The sequence below is a fragment of the Balaenoptera physalus genome (assembly GCF_965194825.1).
Source record: "Balaenoptera physalus genome assembly, chromosome: 14".
Taxonomy (NCBI): domain Eukaryota; kingdom Metazoa; phylum Chordata; class Mammalia; order Artiodactyla; family Balaenopteridae; genus Balaenoptera; species Balaenoptera physalus.
The window spans coordinates 51011367-51029786 of NC_138893.1; the positions used below are offsets into that span (position 1 = coordinate 51011367).

An 18420-nucleotide genomic window follows, 5' to 3' on the forward strand; every position below is an offset into this window, starting at 1 on the left:
AGGGCAAAGATGTTGATTGTCCTGTCAAAATTTCCTCCCACCCACAAAGAAAGGACATGACCCCAAGCAGGCAAGCAGGTCACTGTCAAGAGAGAGGAAAAAGAGAGAGAGAGAGAGCTGCCTCTGGGATATAGAGGCGCTTATCAGCATGGCATCAGCCCCTCCCCTCGTGTGAAGGCCTCTCTTTAATGACCTTGCTGCTCCAAGCATGGCTTTGGGCGTCCCACTCTAAGCAGCCCAGCGAAAGTGCGGTAGGCTTCCCTGGGAAGCCATGATCTGCCGGGAAGAGGAGTCCTCCAGGTGTGTGGGTAGGGAGGGTGGCCCACTCCCGGAGCTTTCCCGGGCTTTCAGGAAGAAGCAGACTTTTGAGGCAAAGTTGCTTCTCCCTTTTTCACCTCCCGTGGTTGAGTCACTCTTGGCTGCAACATCAGCTGCCATGTCTGTCAAGACAGTCCCTCTGTTGACTCTGACGTGGCCGGGGCAAGGGTTTTGAAATGTAGGGGCACACTCTGCATGCTGGTCATTCTGACAGTTTACTAGTGTCTGTCTGCTTCCTGGACTCAGGTTGAAGCCTCCAGAGTCCCTGTTCTGAAGACTCTGGCAGCCCAGGCATTATGATACTGGCTCTGCATTGCTTTGTGGCCAACCACATCCTACCCTTGTAGGTTTCAGTTTCTTTCCCTGTGCGCAGTAGGCAAGGGGGTGACACAGTAGACGACTCTGCTGGGCAAATAAGCTGACACTTAGGAGTATGGAAAATAGCAAGATTCCAGAGCCTGTTCCTTTCTCGTCCAACTCTAGTCCCAGCTTCATCTCTGACTTGCTCTTTTAATGCTGTCCCTCAGTTTCTTGTCTGTGAAATGCGGACAAGCAGACTTAAATTATCATATACTTCCCTCGTAGGTGGGAGGTCAATAAATATCTAGCTCTGGTCTCCCAGGGGTTTGGGGAAAGGATGAGGGCCCTGTGATAGGCTTTCTGCACGTGTGTGACCTTTATCCCAAGAAATCTCGTGATTCTCGTGAACACCTGCTTATGACATGGATAGGCCCCAGCACTGGACACAGTTTGGGCCTCCCTTTTCCCTCTCCTTGTTCAGGGAGAGGGAGCTTGGGGACACATGCCTGGGATCATGGCACATTAGGCTGCAGAAGGAAAGAGGAAGATGGAATTGCAGCTTAGTGGTGGGGCCGGGTGCTTGGGTAACACCTCCCTTGAGGATCTGTGACTGTCCCCAGTCAGATGTCAAACGGGGCTGGAGGAGAAATATGTTCACAGATCTTCATGCAACCTGGACAGTCCAGCCCACTTGACAGTCCCTTCCTTTTGCCCTCCACGATCTCTGTAAGGAGAGGCCAGCAACATCTATAAGGTCTGAGCCTGGGGAGGTCAGGCTTACAGAAGGACCAGCTGTGAGCCTCATAGGTGCTCAGGGACATCAGGCCTGTCTCCTGCCCCAACTCCCCCCGGTCTGTCCTTCCTTACCCCCTCCTTCCTCGCTCTTTTACGCAGATCTAAGCCAAACCTTGGATGTACATAAGTAAAGATAATACATTCCCTTCACCTAAGGTCCTACTCAGTGATGCCAGAAACTTGGCCCATCTCTTCCCCCATGACTAACGAGTACCCAAGCTTTCTCCCAGCCACTGTCGCTTCAGCCCCTCAGATCCTGAGGGGATCTCAGGACAAACAAGCACACTGAGACAGGGTATGCCCGAACTTGCCCCACAATGCCATCCACACTGCCCATGGCATTGTGACATCAGGGCAAGAGGCCAGAGCTGTATAAACTGTCCTCACAACCGTGACCTCAGGCTTTCCCATGGGATCTGTCAATGTGGAGGAGGGATGGAAGCCAATGCCCACATCTGGCCCGGGGTTTGCCCCAACCTGTCCTCTGTGCAGAGAGAAGGGGCAGGAGCCTCCTGGGCTGTGGGCTCTTCCCTGTCTCATGGTCCAAGCTGAGTCACAGGCAGCAGACAGCCAGGAGAGCTAGCATCAGTGGACTCCCTTCCTCCTGCCCGGAGGAGTGGGGACCAGGCTGCTCTGCCTTCTGGGTACCCACTGGCTTCTGGGGGAGATCAAGTGAAACAAGGGATGGGGCCCCCACACCCCCATAAATATATTGGTTCCCTCATTCAGTGAATGTGGAGTGCCACGTGGTCCCAGGCACAGTGGTAAGTGCTGAGGTCATAAGGAGGTCCTGCCCTTGGGCAGTTCACCATAGTGGAGGAGATCCTTGTAACTGGCTGATGGAGTTTAGCACAGGGTGCTATGGACTCCAGAGGAGAGGCACACGCCAGACCAGCATGGGAGAATCAGGGAAGACTTCCTAGAGGAGATGGCAGTGCTAAGCCTCAAGGGGCCACTGGGATGGATGATGTGGAGAAGGGCAGTTCTAGGACAAGTTTAGAGGCTTAGAAGAGGGAGAGAGACTCAGAACTGACCCTCTGCTGACTAGGACCTGGAACATGCTCCTCCAGGGCCCCAGGCCAGAGAGATGGTGCGAGGTCTTGTGCTGTGTGACCCTGGTTGAGGAAAGGCCGGTGCACTAGTCCAGCCAGCTCCCTGTATGACCACACGTCTGTGTATCTGTACCATCCCTGGAGCTGTGACCTACCTCTCTGCAGCCCTTCTCCCCCAGATTCTGCCCGTCAGGCACAGAACAGCAGTGTGTGTGTGTGTGTGTGTGTGTGTGTGTGTGTGTGGGCACGCGCACGTGTGCGTGGGCGCGCATGCCTTTGTGTACGCACATACTTGCATATGCAGCTGTGAGTGCCGGGGGAGGGGCCTCTACCAAGTAATTACTACCTGTCTCTGGGAGCTGGGGCTATGTCTGCAGATCAGAGTGAGTGCTACTGGGAACAGTTCATGTCTCTGGGCAGAGTGTGTGAGCCAGGGACTGACAATCTGGGCAGGCGAGACCTGGGGACCAAGGTCTTAGGACCAGGGTCCAGGACCAGAGATTTCACTGACACCCCGGGTAGGTGAGACCTGGGGACAGAGATCACGGGACCAGGGCCAGGCCTGGCGATTTCTGTGGTGACCTGACCTTCCGCAGGGGATCTTCCCCCAGCCCGGGAAGGCATCCCACACCTGAGCATTTCATCTATGGTGGGCAGCAGAGAGGACAGGCACATACAGGCCCAGGGCCTCCAATAACAAATACATGAGCTGAAATGAAAGTCTTTCTTGCCCTGACTCTGTTCTGAGCTGAATGGGGAGGAGAGGGGTTTGCCCCAGCCTTGCTTTTGTGGTCAGAGAGAGGTGTGCCCCCATTTGCTTCGTACAGTGGCTAAGTGCCCTAAAGGAGTCTCACTGTCTTCCACAATTCCAAACCAGTGTTCCCTCTGTCCTATAGGTGGAAGGTTCGGGGCCTTAGCCATTCCATGCCCTTCGCCCCCTCTCTTTGGCTTCTCTCCTCCCTCTCCCTCCCCCCTTGCTGCTCCCTGCAGGCCCCTGTCCGTACCCACCCCACACAAGGTACCCTTTCCCCAGCTGATCCAGCCTGTAGCCTCATGCACCCAGGGAGCACAGACAGCCTGCTCTCCCCTGCCCTTCCCTTTGCCTGACAGTAACCTCTTCCACAGCTGATGTCACCCTGCTTTGCACTGACACAGCAGCTGAGCTGGGCACAGCAGGGCTGCAAGGTCCAGAGGGCAGCTGGCTGTATTCGGAGCCAAGCTTCCCTCTGTGCCCCCCTACCCCCAGCCTCTCCCAGCCAAGAGTCTGCTGCTCTCCCTCTGGGCCAATTCCATCCTCGGAGCCAGTGTATCCACCTGGGGATTGAGTGTTGACTGAGGCTTCGCAGTGCCCAGTGGAAGGTCAATTCTCTGTTCTGAAGGGGACAGGGGTGGAGAATGGAGCCAGCGTTCTGGTCCTGCCCCTGGGGAGCTCGCAGCTTTCCAAGAGAAACAGGACAAAGCACAAGAGCTAACCAGGCAGGATCGTATCTGTTGATGGCAGACTGTAAACATACCGTACATATTAAGTGGGGTATGGGTTCAGGAAAGTGAGAGGGGCCCTTCCTAACAGAAGTGCCCCTAGAATTGATTAGAAGAAGAGGGTGGGCCTGAGACAAACACATTTAGCATTTTTTTAAGTGTCGACTCCTGCGCACTGGGCTAGGTGCTCTGACAAACTACTAATATTTATTGACATATTTAACCTTCTTTTACAAGGCTCAGAAAAGCTGTGCCAGTCTGGGGCTATTGGGGTGGAGGATGATGTGGTGGTAATATATCTCCTACATCTGCTGGGTGTGTGGTAGATACTTCATAGATTTGTCTAGTAAGTGGTGCTTTGCCAAGCACAGAACGATCGTGCTAAGCAGAGAGTGGGAGTGAGTTGTGCTGGTCCTGCATCTCCCAACCCCTACCTGAAAAGGGAAAATCCCACGCTTGCCCCCAGCTTTGCCTTTGATGTCTAGGTGTAAATAATGTAATCAGGGTGGATTTCCAGGCTATTTCTCTGCTGCTCCCATGCCAGGGGTTGGATGGATGCCCTTTTAAAGCCCAGAGTTATTTCCTTCTATTTCCCTAGGGGACTCTGGGTTTGCAATGTCATCTGGCCCAGACATGCTCTTGCAGAATCCTTGGTTTCCCCATGTGCTCCTTTCAGGCAGCAGCCCAGAGAGCCAGCTGTATTCATCCCATCCCTGCCAGGCTTGTCCTTCAACTGAGGACCAGCCAGGGGGAGGGAGGCGCCAAACCCAGAGTTCCGTGCACAGCGGTCCCCTCAGCCCCAAGAGCGCTCAGGGCACCCTCAGAGGCTATTGACTCAGTCAGTCCCTGTCATGCCAAGCACCCAGCAGTCTTCTTTCCTAACACCCTTCTTACCAAACTTCTGCTTTCCATGGGCAAATGCCAACTTCTTCCTCCTGACCCCCAAGAGCTACCTGGGCCTCTTGACCATGTGACAAAGCTATGTCTGCCCTGTTATATACTTGGCCTTGGCTGAGGCCAGAACCATACTGCCAACTCTGGGGCCAGAGGAGGGTCACCCGAGACAGCAGGACTCCAGGAAAGGGATGGGGCCTGGTGCTGGCCAACCGCTTCCTGCCAGGGCAGGCTGGTACCTGGGCCTGTGAGTCAGGGCTGAAGCCAACACCCAGCTAATCCCATTACCTCCTTCACTTTTCAGGGCTTATAAGCAAGAAGGCGCCAAAGGCAGGGCCTGGAAAAAGTAGGGCTTTCTTGGGAGGGTGCATGTGCCTTCATCCATCCAGGAGAGTAGAGAGTCAGATGCAGGGAATGGGAGTCTGTTCTCGGGTCTCTGGGGTGGGGTTGGAAAGTGGGGAGTAAAGTCAGCACAAGAGGTGTGAGGTGGGGATTGGATTGCCCCTCTCAGAGGTGGGGAACACAGATGGCCCTTGGTGGAGACTCCTGAGGGCTGAGGCTACTCCTTCTCCAAAGGAAGGTGTGGAGGCCATGAGAACAGGCCTTACAGACCTCCAACTACTGGTGGAGTAGTTGACCAAGAGCCTCCACCTGGGCCGCTTCTAGGTGTGCAGCCTGGGAACTTGCAATTCCTAGGAGCAGCCCAGCCAATAATTGAGCTTAGCAGGGATATTAAGGCAGCCCCTTTCCTGGGAGACACAGAATTCTCCTGGTGGTTTCTTTTGGCTCCCTGTAGGTCCTGGCAAACCTTTCTTAGACTACCTATACTGCAGGAATCCACCCAACTTTCCTACCCTTTCTCCTTCATTCGGGGTCAGACTTACATTCTGGTCTGACAACTCTCCCAGCCTTTCTAGGCTCACTCCCTGTTTTCACTTGCAGGTGTTTCCCCCACTAAAAACCTTTGCACCTTTATCCAGTCGTGGCTACTGCTTCTCAAAAGACCCAGATTAACTCAGAAAGCTACTGTGTCTCCAGAATGATAAATCCCTGTGGGTTAGGACCGGTTAGCAGGGCCAGAACCTTTAGAGTTACCCAGAAGAAAAGAATAAGTAACAGAAAGGAGCAGGGGAGAGAAACAGTCCCTAGGTTGGAGACCCTCTGAGCACATAGCCTTCCAAACTGGTTTTGTCTGCACTTAAACTAACAAGAGACAGGGTGAGGGGCCTGCTGCCACCTGGTGGACATTTTAGGCAAAGCACCATTGCACCTTTTCACTCTGTTCTGTGATTCTGCTCAAGAGGGTGGGAGTGGAGAATTTATTCTGGGGTTTGGGGTCCTCTCTCCCTCATTTACAGCATAAATTAGAGGAACTGAATTCCAAACTTTGCACTCAAACGTTTATCCTTTAAAATCAGCACCATAGTTGTACATGTCTGTGTAGATGCTAAAAATCATTGGCTGTACACTTTAAATGGGTGAACTGTATGGTCTGTGAATTATATCTCAATAAAGCTGTTTTTAAAATTCAGCACCATAAGAAGAGTTGGAATGAACTGAAACTTTTATTTTTTTTAATTTTATTTTATATTGGAGTATAGTTGATCTGCAGTGTTGTATTAGTTGCAGGTGTATGAACTGAAGCTTTTCGAACATGAAGATGAGGATGGTGGGTTTCGGTTTCTTGGGACATCCCCAAACAGATATGCAAGAAGGTCACACAGCAGGTACTCAGTAAATACTTAGTAAATTACGTGTGCAGTTAAATGGAGCCGCTTCTTTCATTGCCTCACCACCCACCCTTTAACCTCTACACCCCGACTCCTCCAAATCAGGTACCTCTAGCCTCCTCACTTTGCAAGGTCCCCTGAGAGATTCTAGTCTAAACATCCAAAAGCTTTTATCGGACCCCATGACCTTGTAGCACCATTTGATACTGTCCATCAGCACCCCCTTCTTAAAACACTGCTCCTCTGGCTTTTGTGTCTTGAAAATCCCTGTTCCTCCTCCTGTCTCTAATGACTCTCTCTCCCTTTTGGCTCCTCTTCCTTCCTCCAGCTCCTTAAGCCCTTTTCTCTCTTTGTTCAATCCAATCCTTTGGCAATCTTGACTGTTCCTGTGGCTCCAATAAACACTTCTAGCCACATGATTCCCACATCGCTCTCCCCAGTCTTTATTACCCTCTCAAACTCTAACCCAAATTGTTCAATGGCCTCTCAGATTTCATCATCTTAACACTTTAGACTCAAATATACCTAAAGCTGAATTCATCACCTTCCTACTGAAATCCGCTCCTTTTGATCCTTCTCCTCACCCCCCTTTTAATAGCATCACCACCCTTCCAGTTGTCCAGGTTTGAGACCTTAGATGTACTTTTGATTTCTCTCCCTTGCACCCCACATCCAACCAGGTGCATTATAATCCCAGCAGGTTCTGCCTATGAGATTTCTCATATATCTTTCCATTCCTTTCTATTCTTATTTCACCGAAGGAAATTCAGGGTTTCGTTATCTGTCCCTGAACTAGCACAGCAACCTTCCAACTGATTTTCTTGCTTCCAATTTCTCCCCAAACCAACCCATCCTGTTGTCACACTATTTTTCATAAAATATAGCTTTAATTTCATTACTCTGTTCAGATGCTTTCTTTGTCTTTCTGTTGCCTAATGAATTAAATGTCTGGCATCTGGGGCCTTCCATATTTGCTCCCAACTCTCTTTCCAGGCTTCCTATTCTCCAGCCAAAGTGGGATTGTTCTTCCAAAAGAGGCTTACTTCCAAGTTCCCACCTGCCTCCCTTTGTACACTCTGCTGCCCCTGCATGATGACACACAGGAAGTCATTATCACTGTAGTCAGACCCAATTCGGAAGCCTAATGCCACCGTAAGTTCTCTCTCTGATCCTCAATTTCTTCCACCCATAAAATGGAGATAATGCAAAGCTATCCCATAGGATTGTGTGAGAATTAACTGAGATAATACACAGTAAAGTGTCTGGCATGTGGGTGGTTAATAAATGGTAACTATACTTTATTACTGTCTCTTAAAATATTATCCATCCTTCAAAATCCATCTCAATGCCATTTCGTTCAAAATTCCTTTCTTGACCTTCCCACTTCCAAACCCAATCACCTCCCTTCCTCTGTTATATGCTGTACTTCTCATTACATTACTTATCATTGTAGCTATTTTCATACTTGTCACACATTTCGCTCATATTCTTCCCCAACTGTAATCTCCAAGGGAGTAGCAATTAGGCTTAGAGCAAGCAGGTGATAAGCAAATCTATTGCATGATGACTCCCATGTCAAGAAATGAACTGTACTGATATTTCGCTGACAGGGAGAGCTAGTGTGGTGAAGGCAACCAGCCAAGAGGTTCTCTGAGTCTCAAATGAAAATGAACCTCAGGTCTCTATGAACATAACTACTGACAACTGGCTTTTTAAAAATTATTATTTTTTCCAAATATAAAAGTACTCATAATCATTGTAGAAAAAAATCAGCAAAATTAAAAGCATCTATAATCACACCATCCAGAGCTACTGCTACTAAATTTTTTATTCTTCAGTATTACTCCTTTTTTTTCTGATGCATCAATCTAAGTATATACACAGGAAATTTGGATTCTGTAGATGTATATGCCAGAATTTTCATATAACATATATTGAGCATTTTCTTATGACATTAACTATTATTCAAAAATGTCATTAATTTCTGCACAAAAATCCATTATGTGAATGTGTCTTAATTTATTTAATCTTTTCTTTTTTTCTATTGTTGGATATTTGGGCTTCCTCTTTTTCAGCTTTTTCTTTTTTTTTTTAACTGTTATCAATCATGCTGATAGAAATACCAAGATAGAGTTCTAGATTTGGGATTACAGGGCCAGTGGAATAAAAGAGAAGAAAGCTCTTGGTTCTGAATTCCTGTTCAGGAAATTTTTAAAAAATTTTGAAATACAATTGACCTTTATTGAGTTATGATTGCCATACAAAAAGCTGTACTTAATGTGTACAACTTGGTGAGTTTGGCAATAAGTATACACCTTTAAAACCATCACCTCAGGAAATTTTTAATCAATTTGTAGTTTCACCAACTACTCTAGCTCTTTTATTCATTTGTCTGCTTTTCAGATTTTGAAGAGATAACCAATTTCAGGAGTGAAAAAGTGGTTGGATCTGTGTCTTTGGAAAGAACCTGAGCCTTGAGTAATTCAAGCTTAGCTCAACTCACATTCCAGTGACCATGCAGGGATAAAGATCACTGTACGTTTTAACATTTCTTGCAGTGTTGTAACTTTCTCCTTGTTTGGTCTTTTAACTCAGTCTGTTTCCTTGTGCATACTTTGCTGCGGGGACAAGAAGGGGGAAGAGAGATAGAAATCATCATTCCATTCCTCACTGGCCTCAGAAAGTTGGGTATAGCCACACAGCACTTTTGCTTCTCCCTTGCAGCACTTTTTATGATTATAAATCATGAATTATTTGTGTATTTGTTTAATGTTTATCTTCTTCACCAGAATGTAAGTTTCATGAGACAGGGGCCCTGATGGTCTCATTTACTGCTTCATCCCCAAAGTGTAGCATAATCCCTACCTATATTCGGCACTCAATAAACATCTATAGAATGAATTACCATTGCAAGGACTCAGGATGGAATAATATGTGTCTTCCGTAATGGGGCTCTCAGAGGCGGAGACAAGGAGGTGTCTTGGGTGCTTGCCCTGAAACCCTGAGGTGCTGCTGGAAGAGTGAGCCCTGGGGAATCTGCCCTGGCGCTCCAGTCTCCCCTCCTCACAGGCTTGGGACTTGCAGTCAACGGTGCCTCATCGTGAGATTTGGTGAGTGGCTCCTAGGGGAAGAAGAATTGCGTTCTCTCACGTCCTCTTCCCTGAGCCTCTCTACCCTCCATCCCTTTTCCTTCTCAGGCCTTTCTTTCTCCTGGTATCTCCTCCCCTTTCTTTCTAGGCTGGTATCTCCAACTCACGTGGAGCTCTTTCCTTCCCCACTCCACCCCCTCCAGCAGGTGGCCTAACACTCCACACCAGCTACAGAACCCTGCCTGCCACAGCGGGAGCTCTGCCTAGAAGGGATAATGCTGACGGATTATGTCAGGACACGTGAGCTCTCCGGATGACCGGACTACACTCAGCAAGAGGACATGATCGTGGCCTCAGACCCATTTCCCAGGGCTTAGTCAACTGACAAATAACTTTCTTATTTTGTTGATGATATCATCTATCTCCTACCACTTGGGTTTGATTGCTTCCCTCCATCTGTCCAATCTTCTGTAGAAGGTATGGACAGATGGACATTGATGTCCAGGAGGGTCCTCTAGAAATGGGAGGAAAGCTGAGGGTCTCATTCAAAAGGGTTCTTTTTGGAGAGATGGAAGATGCAAAATGTATTCCAGAAGGACTTTGATATCAGAGAGGTGGAAGGAAGGGAGAAAAAAGTTAAAGTGGGTCCTTTTGATGAGGAGATGGGTCACCTCCAGCCTCTCTGTGAGGTCCCTGGTGAAATAGAACAAAGGCTATTTTCTTGCTGTCTTGGGCTGGGACAGCTGCAACAGGACTTCATATACCTGGACCTTCCAACAGATCTGGCTTGTTCATTCTGGTGTATGGAGAAGTTGGGGCTTGTGGTGGCCCCTGGTGCAGTGCTGTGGTGTTTGTTACATGAAAACAGGCAGGGGAGGAGTCCCTTCTGCTTAGCCTACTCAGGTTGGTTTGCTTGGTCCACGATGTTTGTTGTTGAAGTCTTGTGCTACTCGAATTTCAGTATTTTTTTAAAAAATAAATTTATTTATTTATTTGTTTGTTTTTGGCTGCATTGGGTCTTTGTTGCCGCTCGTGGGCTTTCTCTAGTTGCGGCGAGCGGGCGCTACTCTTTGTTGCAGTGCATGGGTTTCTCATTGCAGTGGCTTCTCTTGTTGTGGAGCATGGGCTCTAGGCGCGCGGGCTTCAGTAGCTGTGGCTCGTGGGCTCTAGAGCACAGGCTCAGTAGTTGTGGCACACGGGCTTAGTTGCTCCGCGGCATGTGGGATCTTCCAGGACCAGGGCTCGAACCCATGTCTCCTGCATTGGCAGGTGGATTCTTAACCACTGCACCACCAGGGAAGCCCCAAATTTTAGTATTTTTACCATGCAGATGACTCTGTTGGTGAAGGTTAAGCTCTTATACCCAGGGTTCTTTCTTATGGATAAGTGATCTCTAGTGTCTTCCACTGAGAATCATTGCCATAGTGAGCCCTTGTTACTTATAAAGTGTTTCCTACTGTTTATGTCTATTGGGGTGAAAAAGGTTGAGTCACTATGTAAAATACAGAAGGTGGTTTGCAGCTTGCTTCTCCCTGTAGAACCTGGACTGTGAATCTCCCCAGAGTTCCTTTCTCTAAAGTATGGAAAGTGTCTTATCCCAGAGGAAGTTCTATGGAAAACTTATAAGGAGATGGACCACAAGTTTCCATCTCATAGACTTTGATGTCTCTGGACTCTGGTGGTGGGAATAGGATAACTCTCTTCCTGGTGTCTTCATGAGGAGAGCATGTGACCAAAAAATTTATCCCACTGAAGCAATGGGACCAATTCACCAAGTGGTTAAGAGGCTTCATGATGAAGAGGTACTTTTGGTTTAGATGACTCACAAGGCTTGTCATGTGGTTATAAAACTCTTCTAAGAGGTGCTTTCATTGAAAGGCTACTTGTATAATACTCTCCACCTGAAATGCTATCATTCCATTCTGTTGGTATCATCTGAAATGAAATGGGTGTAGACACAGAGAGTGCTGGGACCCTTGTCCTTCAGGGACAATGATAACAGAGTCCTGGCTGAAGGTGTCTACCTTAACCATGAACTGCTGTGTGTGAGTGGAATGCACCAGGATGGATGCAATGGTATGATCATTAAATTTGTTGTGTGCTTTATAGTGTACAGAGTTTATAAGGACGTCTGTATTCTATTTTAGTTTTAAAATAGTCCTTAAGGTCAACAGGGCTGGCCTTATTATCAACAATTTGCAGATAGGTAAAGAAAGTCTCAAAAGGGACTTGCCCAGAACCATCTGGTTAGTGTGTTGCTGAACAAAGAGTTAAACCCAGGAGTTCTGGTTTCAAGTTCAAGCCTCTTGGGTTTTGCTACAGGACTCCCCTGAAATCAGCTGCCCTTTTTAACAGAGTGAAGTCAAGTGCCAATAGAAGCTGGAGGGCATGGAGAACTGCTGGCCATTAAATCATTAGGAGATCCCACTTTATTACCACATTTACAACTTCTTGAGTAAGACTAAACCTCCTAGGAACACAGAACATCTTTCGAGAACATTTCTCAAGCTCTGTTGCATAACCTGTGCCCCCTGGGGGCATTATAGGTTGATCCTTACTTGGGGAGTGCTCAAGACTGAGCAGGGAAGAGCAGTGTTGGCCAGGTAGGTGACCGTGACAGGACACACACTGCTGGCCTTAAGCTCCCAGTGATACCGAGCAGTGCCCTGTGGGGCTCCTGGGCACAAAGCCTTTCTGTGTCCCCCATTTCTTTGATTATAGGATATAGTCTTCATTCAGCCTCCTTGACCTTCCCCGAGTTCCAATGGGCAGATTCAAGCAGTTACTAATTAGGGAAGGGAGGGGATGAGAGACCAGGGAGAAACAAACAGTCAAGAGAAACAGTAGTGCAGCCTTGGGGCAAGGTCCTGGTTCCCTGACAACGATACACACAATATCTTTGAGCTGCTTTGCAGATACTGAAACCCCCTCCAGGGGGGAGAAGTTAATGATTAATGATGGTATGCTGCCCACAGGCATGTAGACCCCAGACCAGTTGGAACCTGGAGGTTGATGATGCTGACTCCTACTTACCTCACCACCAACCCATCAGAAGAATGTCCACAAGCTGAGCACGGCCTCTTTGAACCATTACTGTAAAACTTCTCACTCTCCTCTTCAAGAGGGACACATAGTTTTCAAGGGCAGGAGCACACTGTGTCCCCCTTTGCCTGGCAAAGCAATAAAGCTGTCCTTTTCTACTTCACCCAGAACTCTAAGATTTGATTCGGCACCAGTGTACAGAGAAGCTGAGCTTTCAGCATCATCAGGGGTCTGGGACCTGTCACGTGATGAACCTCCTTGGGTCCATCCAAACACCTGCTATTCACAAGCCTCCCTTAGGATACAAAATTACCACAAAGGAATCAGAAACCATCTCCAGTTCCTTTCCCCACTTCTCTGGACTATACTGCTAGCTTCCTGTTCATCACCTCTGTCCCAGAGTTCAGTTTTGCAAGCCAGGGATCCTTTTGCAATTGTTTGAAAAGCATGTGGGTGAGAGGTAGCAGCTCCCTTTCCTTCACTATCAGATGATTTCAGACAAAATGAGCAGTACAGGCCCAGTTCCTGATCCTTTGTCTTCCCAAAGAAAACAAACACCTTGGAATGTATGTCCCACTAACCAAAAAAACGGAAAGATGGGAACTCCTCCATCTAGGAAAGCTCACAGAGTGGCCTTAACTCCAGCCCAGACAGAGAGTTAATTCCCTTCATAATATCTGGGCCTGGGGCAGGAGCTCCAGGCAGCAGACCCAGGGGTAGGACAGCCGCTATCTCAGATGCTGAGGTACATTTATTTATCAAGGAGCTGAGCCCAGCCCTGGGTTGTCTGGGATCAGGATCTCTTTATGGGGACACTTAAGACTGGTGGCTTCCACCAGGCTGATGTTTTACTGAGCACAAAGGTGGGCTTCAGGCCACCGCATCAGTAGAGTAGCCCAGATGGGGAGCCAGGAGCTGGAGAGAGGGCAGCCCCCACTCCAGCCATCAGGGAGGAGGTAACCACCTGCACTTGTGGGACCAGCCCCATACTGAACCTGTAGACGAACGAGCCAGGGCATGTGATCAGAGGCTGGATCTGGGCACAGGCAAGGATGTGCTCAAGGGTCCTTGCCAGGGTTTTGATTCAGAAACCAAGACTGGATAAAAAGCGGATCAGCCTGGATACCTCTTCTATGAGCATTTTGTGCTCCTGCTTTGAGTTCTAGGTCCAGTACTAAGCAGAGCCACAAGATAAGATTCTCAGCTGAGCTGGGTCCAGATATACCTTCCCCTTAAGGAGTCCCAGGTCACACAGTCCTTGCCCTTTGCTCTCTGATCCATCTTCCCAGTCAGTGCTTAGCCTTTTCCCTAGGCTGAGCCCTACACCTTCAAAGAAGACCTTTCTAGCAGCATAGCTCACCCATAAGCTACAAGAGGGCAGACCTCGGAAAAAAGGATACAGATAATCTGGAACTCTGCAGGCTTTTCCCCTCCTCATCAGTGGCCAGAGAGCCTGTCCCTTAAGTATCTGAAGCAGGGGGTCCTCCTGCCACTATCCTTCTCCCCCAGCTGCGGGGGTGGAATGAGGTAGGAGAGGGGACAGCTCCAGGTGAGACAGTAAAAGAGCCTCAGACACCGTTGGCTGAGCCTGGGAGGGAGGCAACACTTTTCAGTCTCCTGTGCCTGCCCTTGGTCCCCACCCCGATCCATGGCGGCCCTTTCAGGAGCTTTTAGTGGACATGAACTCAGACCTGCTGTGGAGTCCGCCAGCCTCCCTCTCCTCCCAGCCCCACCCATTGCTCTTTCATCACCTCTTCTGTCTGACTCAGGACCATCCCTCCCAGGCCCCATCTGCAAGCAGCCCTCCTCTCCCCACAGCATTCACCTCTCTCACCCCTCCTTCCTTCCAGCCCCAGTCTCCACACCCTCCTATTCCCCATCAAGCCCCTGGCTCCCAGTTCCCTCCCACTCCCTTTCTTCTTGGCCCCGGCACTTGCAACAAGACAGGGGCAGAGCCCCTGATAGGATTGATGGTCATTCCCCACCCTTCTTCTCCTCTGCTCCCTCCCCTGAATAGGCACCGCTTTCCCCCTACAAAAGGCAGGAGACAGAGGCTGTGTGAGACCAGCTGCTCTCACGCTCCCTTTCCTTTGCCCTCTGCTGGCTAGGCTTGGCTGTGTCTTTGTTCTCTCTTTCTCCAGGTGAGAGTGGGTACCTGAGGTGCCAGGTCTCCTGCCTCATTCCCCATGAATGCTGTGCAATGTCCCAAGGGGCAAGAGCTACAAAAGCTGGGGAGCGGAGCCTGGGACAACCCCGCCTACAGTGGCGCCCCCTCCCCGCGTGGGACACTGAGGATCTGTACCATCTCCAGTGTGGTGCCTCCTCAACCCCAACCCAAGAAGCCTGAAGATGGACCCCAGGAGAAGGCACACAAGACCTTGGTGTCCAGTTGCTGCCTTCAGATCTGTTGTGGCATCTGAGGTACCTGGTGGGGGAGAGTTCTCCTGAGATACTGGAGTCAGGAGAAGGGGTCCACAGAAGCTGTTGGAAGGGAATACAGTCTGAAGAAGAGGTGGAATCTCAGTGTGTCTTTGAGGTTTGTGAATGGTCTGTGTTAGAGCTGAATGCCCCAGAGTACAGAGGCTAGTCTAGTGGTCTCCCAGAGGGAAAGCCTGGCATAGTCATCTCTTGGGGACCCAGAAGGGTATGAGGGAGCTAGTTTGAGGGAAGACATGGATGTGATGATGCCTTAGACTGCCCCACCTGGGATAAGGTGACAGGTAAAAGGGCTGGCGTGAAAATGAGAATAAAGTCCAGGGACTGAAAGGTAGGGTAACTGGAAGCAACCCTGCTGCTGGGAATCCTGGGCATCTTTCCAATGTCCCTCCCTTAGGACTTTGGGGAACAACCTTGACTGAGAACACAGCTGAGAACCGGGAACTTTATGTCAAGACCACCCTGCGGGAGCTTTTGGTGTATGTCGTGTTCCTGGTGGACATCTGTTTCTGTGAGTAACATCTGTCTCTGTGTACATCTGTGTGTGAGAACATCTATGTGTACAACAACTGGGCACACACCTCTGTGGGCAACATCTGTGGGTACAGCCTCCATCTGTATGAGCAGGCTGTGCCCTGGGATCTTTATATCAATAATAACATTCTATTTTATACCTTTTCAGCTTAAGATTTTTTAATTAAAAAGAACTTGTCACTGAGTTCAGGAGAAAAAGGCAGACTATTGGAAAACTTTTAATACAGGTTACTTCGTCAAGTGTTACAAGGGGAATCCACTTTTTAAGTTCAAGTTCCTGATATCTACTTAACAGCCACTGTTTTCTATTAGCAGGTGGAAGTTTTTACCCTTCTGTAAAGAGTGGAAGACACTCCTTTCTTTTATTTATTTATTTATTCATTTATTTGGTTGCACCAGGTTTTAGTTGTGGCACGCAGGCTCCTTAGTTGCATCTCCCGGGCTCCTCAGTTGTGGCATGTGAACTCTTAGCCATGGCATGCATGTGGGATCTAGTTCCCTGACCAGGGATCGAACCCGGACCCCCTGCACTGGGAATGTGGACTCTTATCCACTGTGCCACCAGGGAAGTCCCAAGACACTCCTTTCTGTTCAGAAAAAATAGTTTGGTGGGTTTCACAGAGTTATTATACTAGGTCTGATCCACATTTCTTTGGAGGCAGAAGGAAAAAGATTCAGCAGGCCTTAGAGCTCAGATCCCTAATAAAAGGATTAAAGATGCAAATGGTGTGGTAGTCAGTGCAGCTAAGGTTCTCCCATGTGAAAGAGCACCATGCCACAGGCTTTGAGGGAAGCTTTTCTGAAGATCTATCTATAGATATAAGCTGGGAAGGTTTGGTCTCTAAGTTGAGAGAAGCAAGTGAATAGATCGGTGAACCATGGAAGAATAGAGTCAAAGAATTGGAGATAATAATAAAGGTGGACCAAATAGATGCTATAAGGCCTACAGATAAACATGCTTTGCTTATCTATTAATTGCTTCTTTAAATTTTTGCACAAGTGAATTTTGGCTAGTTTCATAGAGTTGTGTGTGTATGCGTGTGTTGATTGAAGTTGCAGCTTGGACCTTACAACTAAGGTGCCTCCATTACTAGGTGGCTTTATACCCCACAGAAGCCTCTGTTCTTTTTAGGATGCATGAATCGTTTGCAAGTAGAATCTGAAGGTCTGATTATATAAGTTTTGGTTAAAAATTTCATCATCTTTTTGAGCTATCCACATGTGTATGAGCCCTCTAGGAAAGCTGAACACTTGTTTTGGTTGTACTCTGTTGGGACTCACTCTGTGGGGATAGACAGGACAGTTCTGCATGTTTACCACAGGCCATCAGCATGGAGTGAAAGGAGGCAGAGCACGTGGGGAACAACAGTCAAACCAGTGTACATTTTGTGGGGCCCATTTGACTCCTTTCAGCAATGACTCTCAGAAATTCATTTGTTGACATATTGACTTTTTGTCTCAACCATCTGCTAGGAAGGAGTGTTTCTCTCCTTTTTCAGATCCTGTGACAGTAGCTGTAACCTGCAGGCAGAGCCTTTCTCTATAAATGACTCGAATATCTCCATTTCCAGGTTAGCCTTTGGAGCAAGATTGGGAGGTTTCTAGCTCCCCAGAGTTAGAGTGAACCATTCTGGCTTCAGGGTGGGAAGCTTAAGTTCTGGGAGCCCAGAAGTCCTATCCACTTGTGTTCTCTACTTTTTGAGATCTCAATGCACTGAAAAATACTAGATGGTCTGTAGCTTGCCAAAGTCTGAGTCGTGGACTCAGTCCAATAATTACAGAATCCTTGAGTGGCCAGGAGCTTTAGAGGTCATCTAGTTCAAGGATGCAGAAATCCTTTCTCCAATATCCCTCCTGCGGTGCTCTGTCAGGTGACCAAGCAGCCCCATCGTGGGAACATCCATGGGAGTTTCACTCTTTCATGGGGCAGCTCTTCTACTGTTGGGAAGCCCTATTTCCTTTCATCCACTGAGCTCCCCTTTCTGTGCCAGACATTGGACTGAGATATACAGAGATGACTGATCCTTGAGCCTTTCAGGGGCTCATCTTCTCCTTTTGAGAACTTCCTTCTATTGAGCCATCTACTTCCCTGTTACTCTCCGAAGTGACAACCCTTCAACTGTGACTGAATATGGCTATCATGTTTCTCCTTGGTAATATGTTCCCTGGATTAGTTACCTTCTAGTTTCTCACTAAACCAGTCATTATAATATGGTTTCCAGAAGTGGTATTATGCAGAGATTGAAGGCATGGGCTCTGAATTTACACAGACTTGGGTTCAAACATGAGGTTCTACCATTTACCAGGTGAGGGACCTTGAGTAAGTTGCTTAACTTCTCTGAGTTTCAGTTTTCTCATCTGTACCTACCCAATCCAATAGGATTATTACATAAGGTACATGAGGCGATATCCATGAAGTCATTACCTCAGTGCCTAGCATATAGTAAAAAATATTCCATAATGCTCACCATCCTGCTTGCCTATCTCTAGGCCTGATCTATATGATGCCCAGTAATGGACAAAATACTCCATAGTCAGTCTGACCAGTTCAGAGTTCTGTGATGCTGTTACTTCAGTTGTATCCAGATTTGGGGAATATATGAGGACATGCAGAGGAAATAATTTCTAAACTAAAATCTGAAAAATGAGGAGAATTTAGCTCCCTGAAAGAGAGGTAAAGACAAGGGAAGTTTCTGGGGAGACAGAACAGCATGTGCCAAGCCCCAGAAGTGACAGAGGGCATGGTTTAGT

The 18420-nt window shown here is 48.2% G+C and overlaps 1 protein-coding gene across 1 annotated transcript in view; it reads left to right on the plus strand.

Moving 5' to 3' along the window:
- Positions 1-18420, plus strand: part of PKD2L1 (polycystin 2 like 1, transient receptor potential cation channel) — a 55771-nt gene that overhangs the window by 7786 nt on the left and 29565 nt on the right. Inside the window, 2 exon segments of the mRNA XM_082425422.1 lie at positions 14841-15107; positions 15535-15646. Of these exon segments, the coding sequence (XP_082281548.1) occupies positions 14886-15107; positions 15535-15646 (334 nt within the window). The 5' untranslated portion in view covers positions 14841-14885.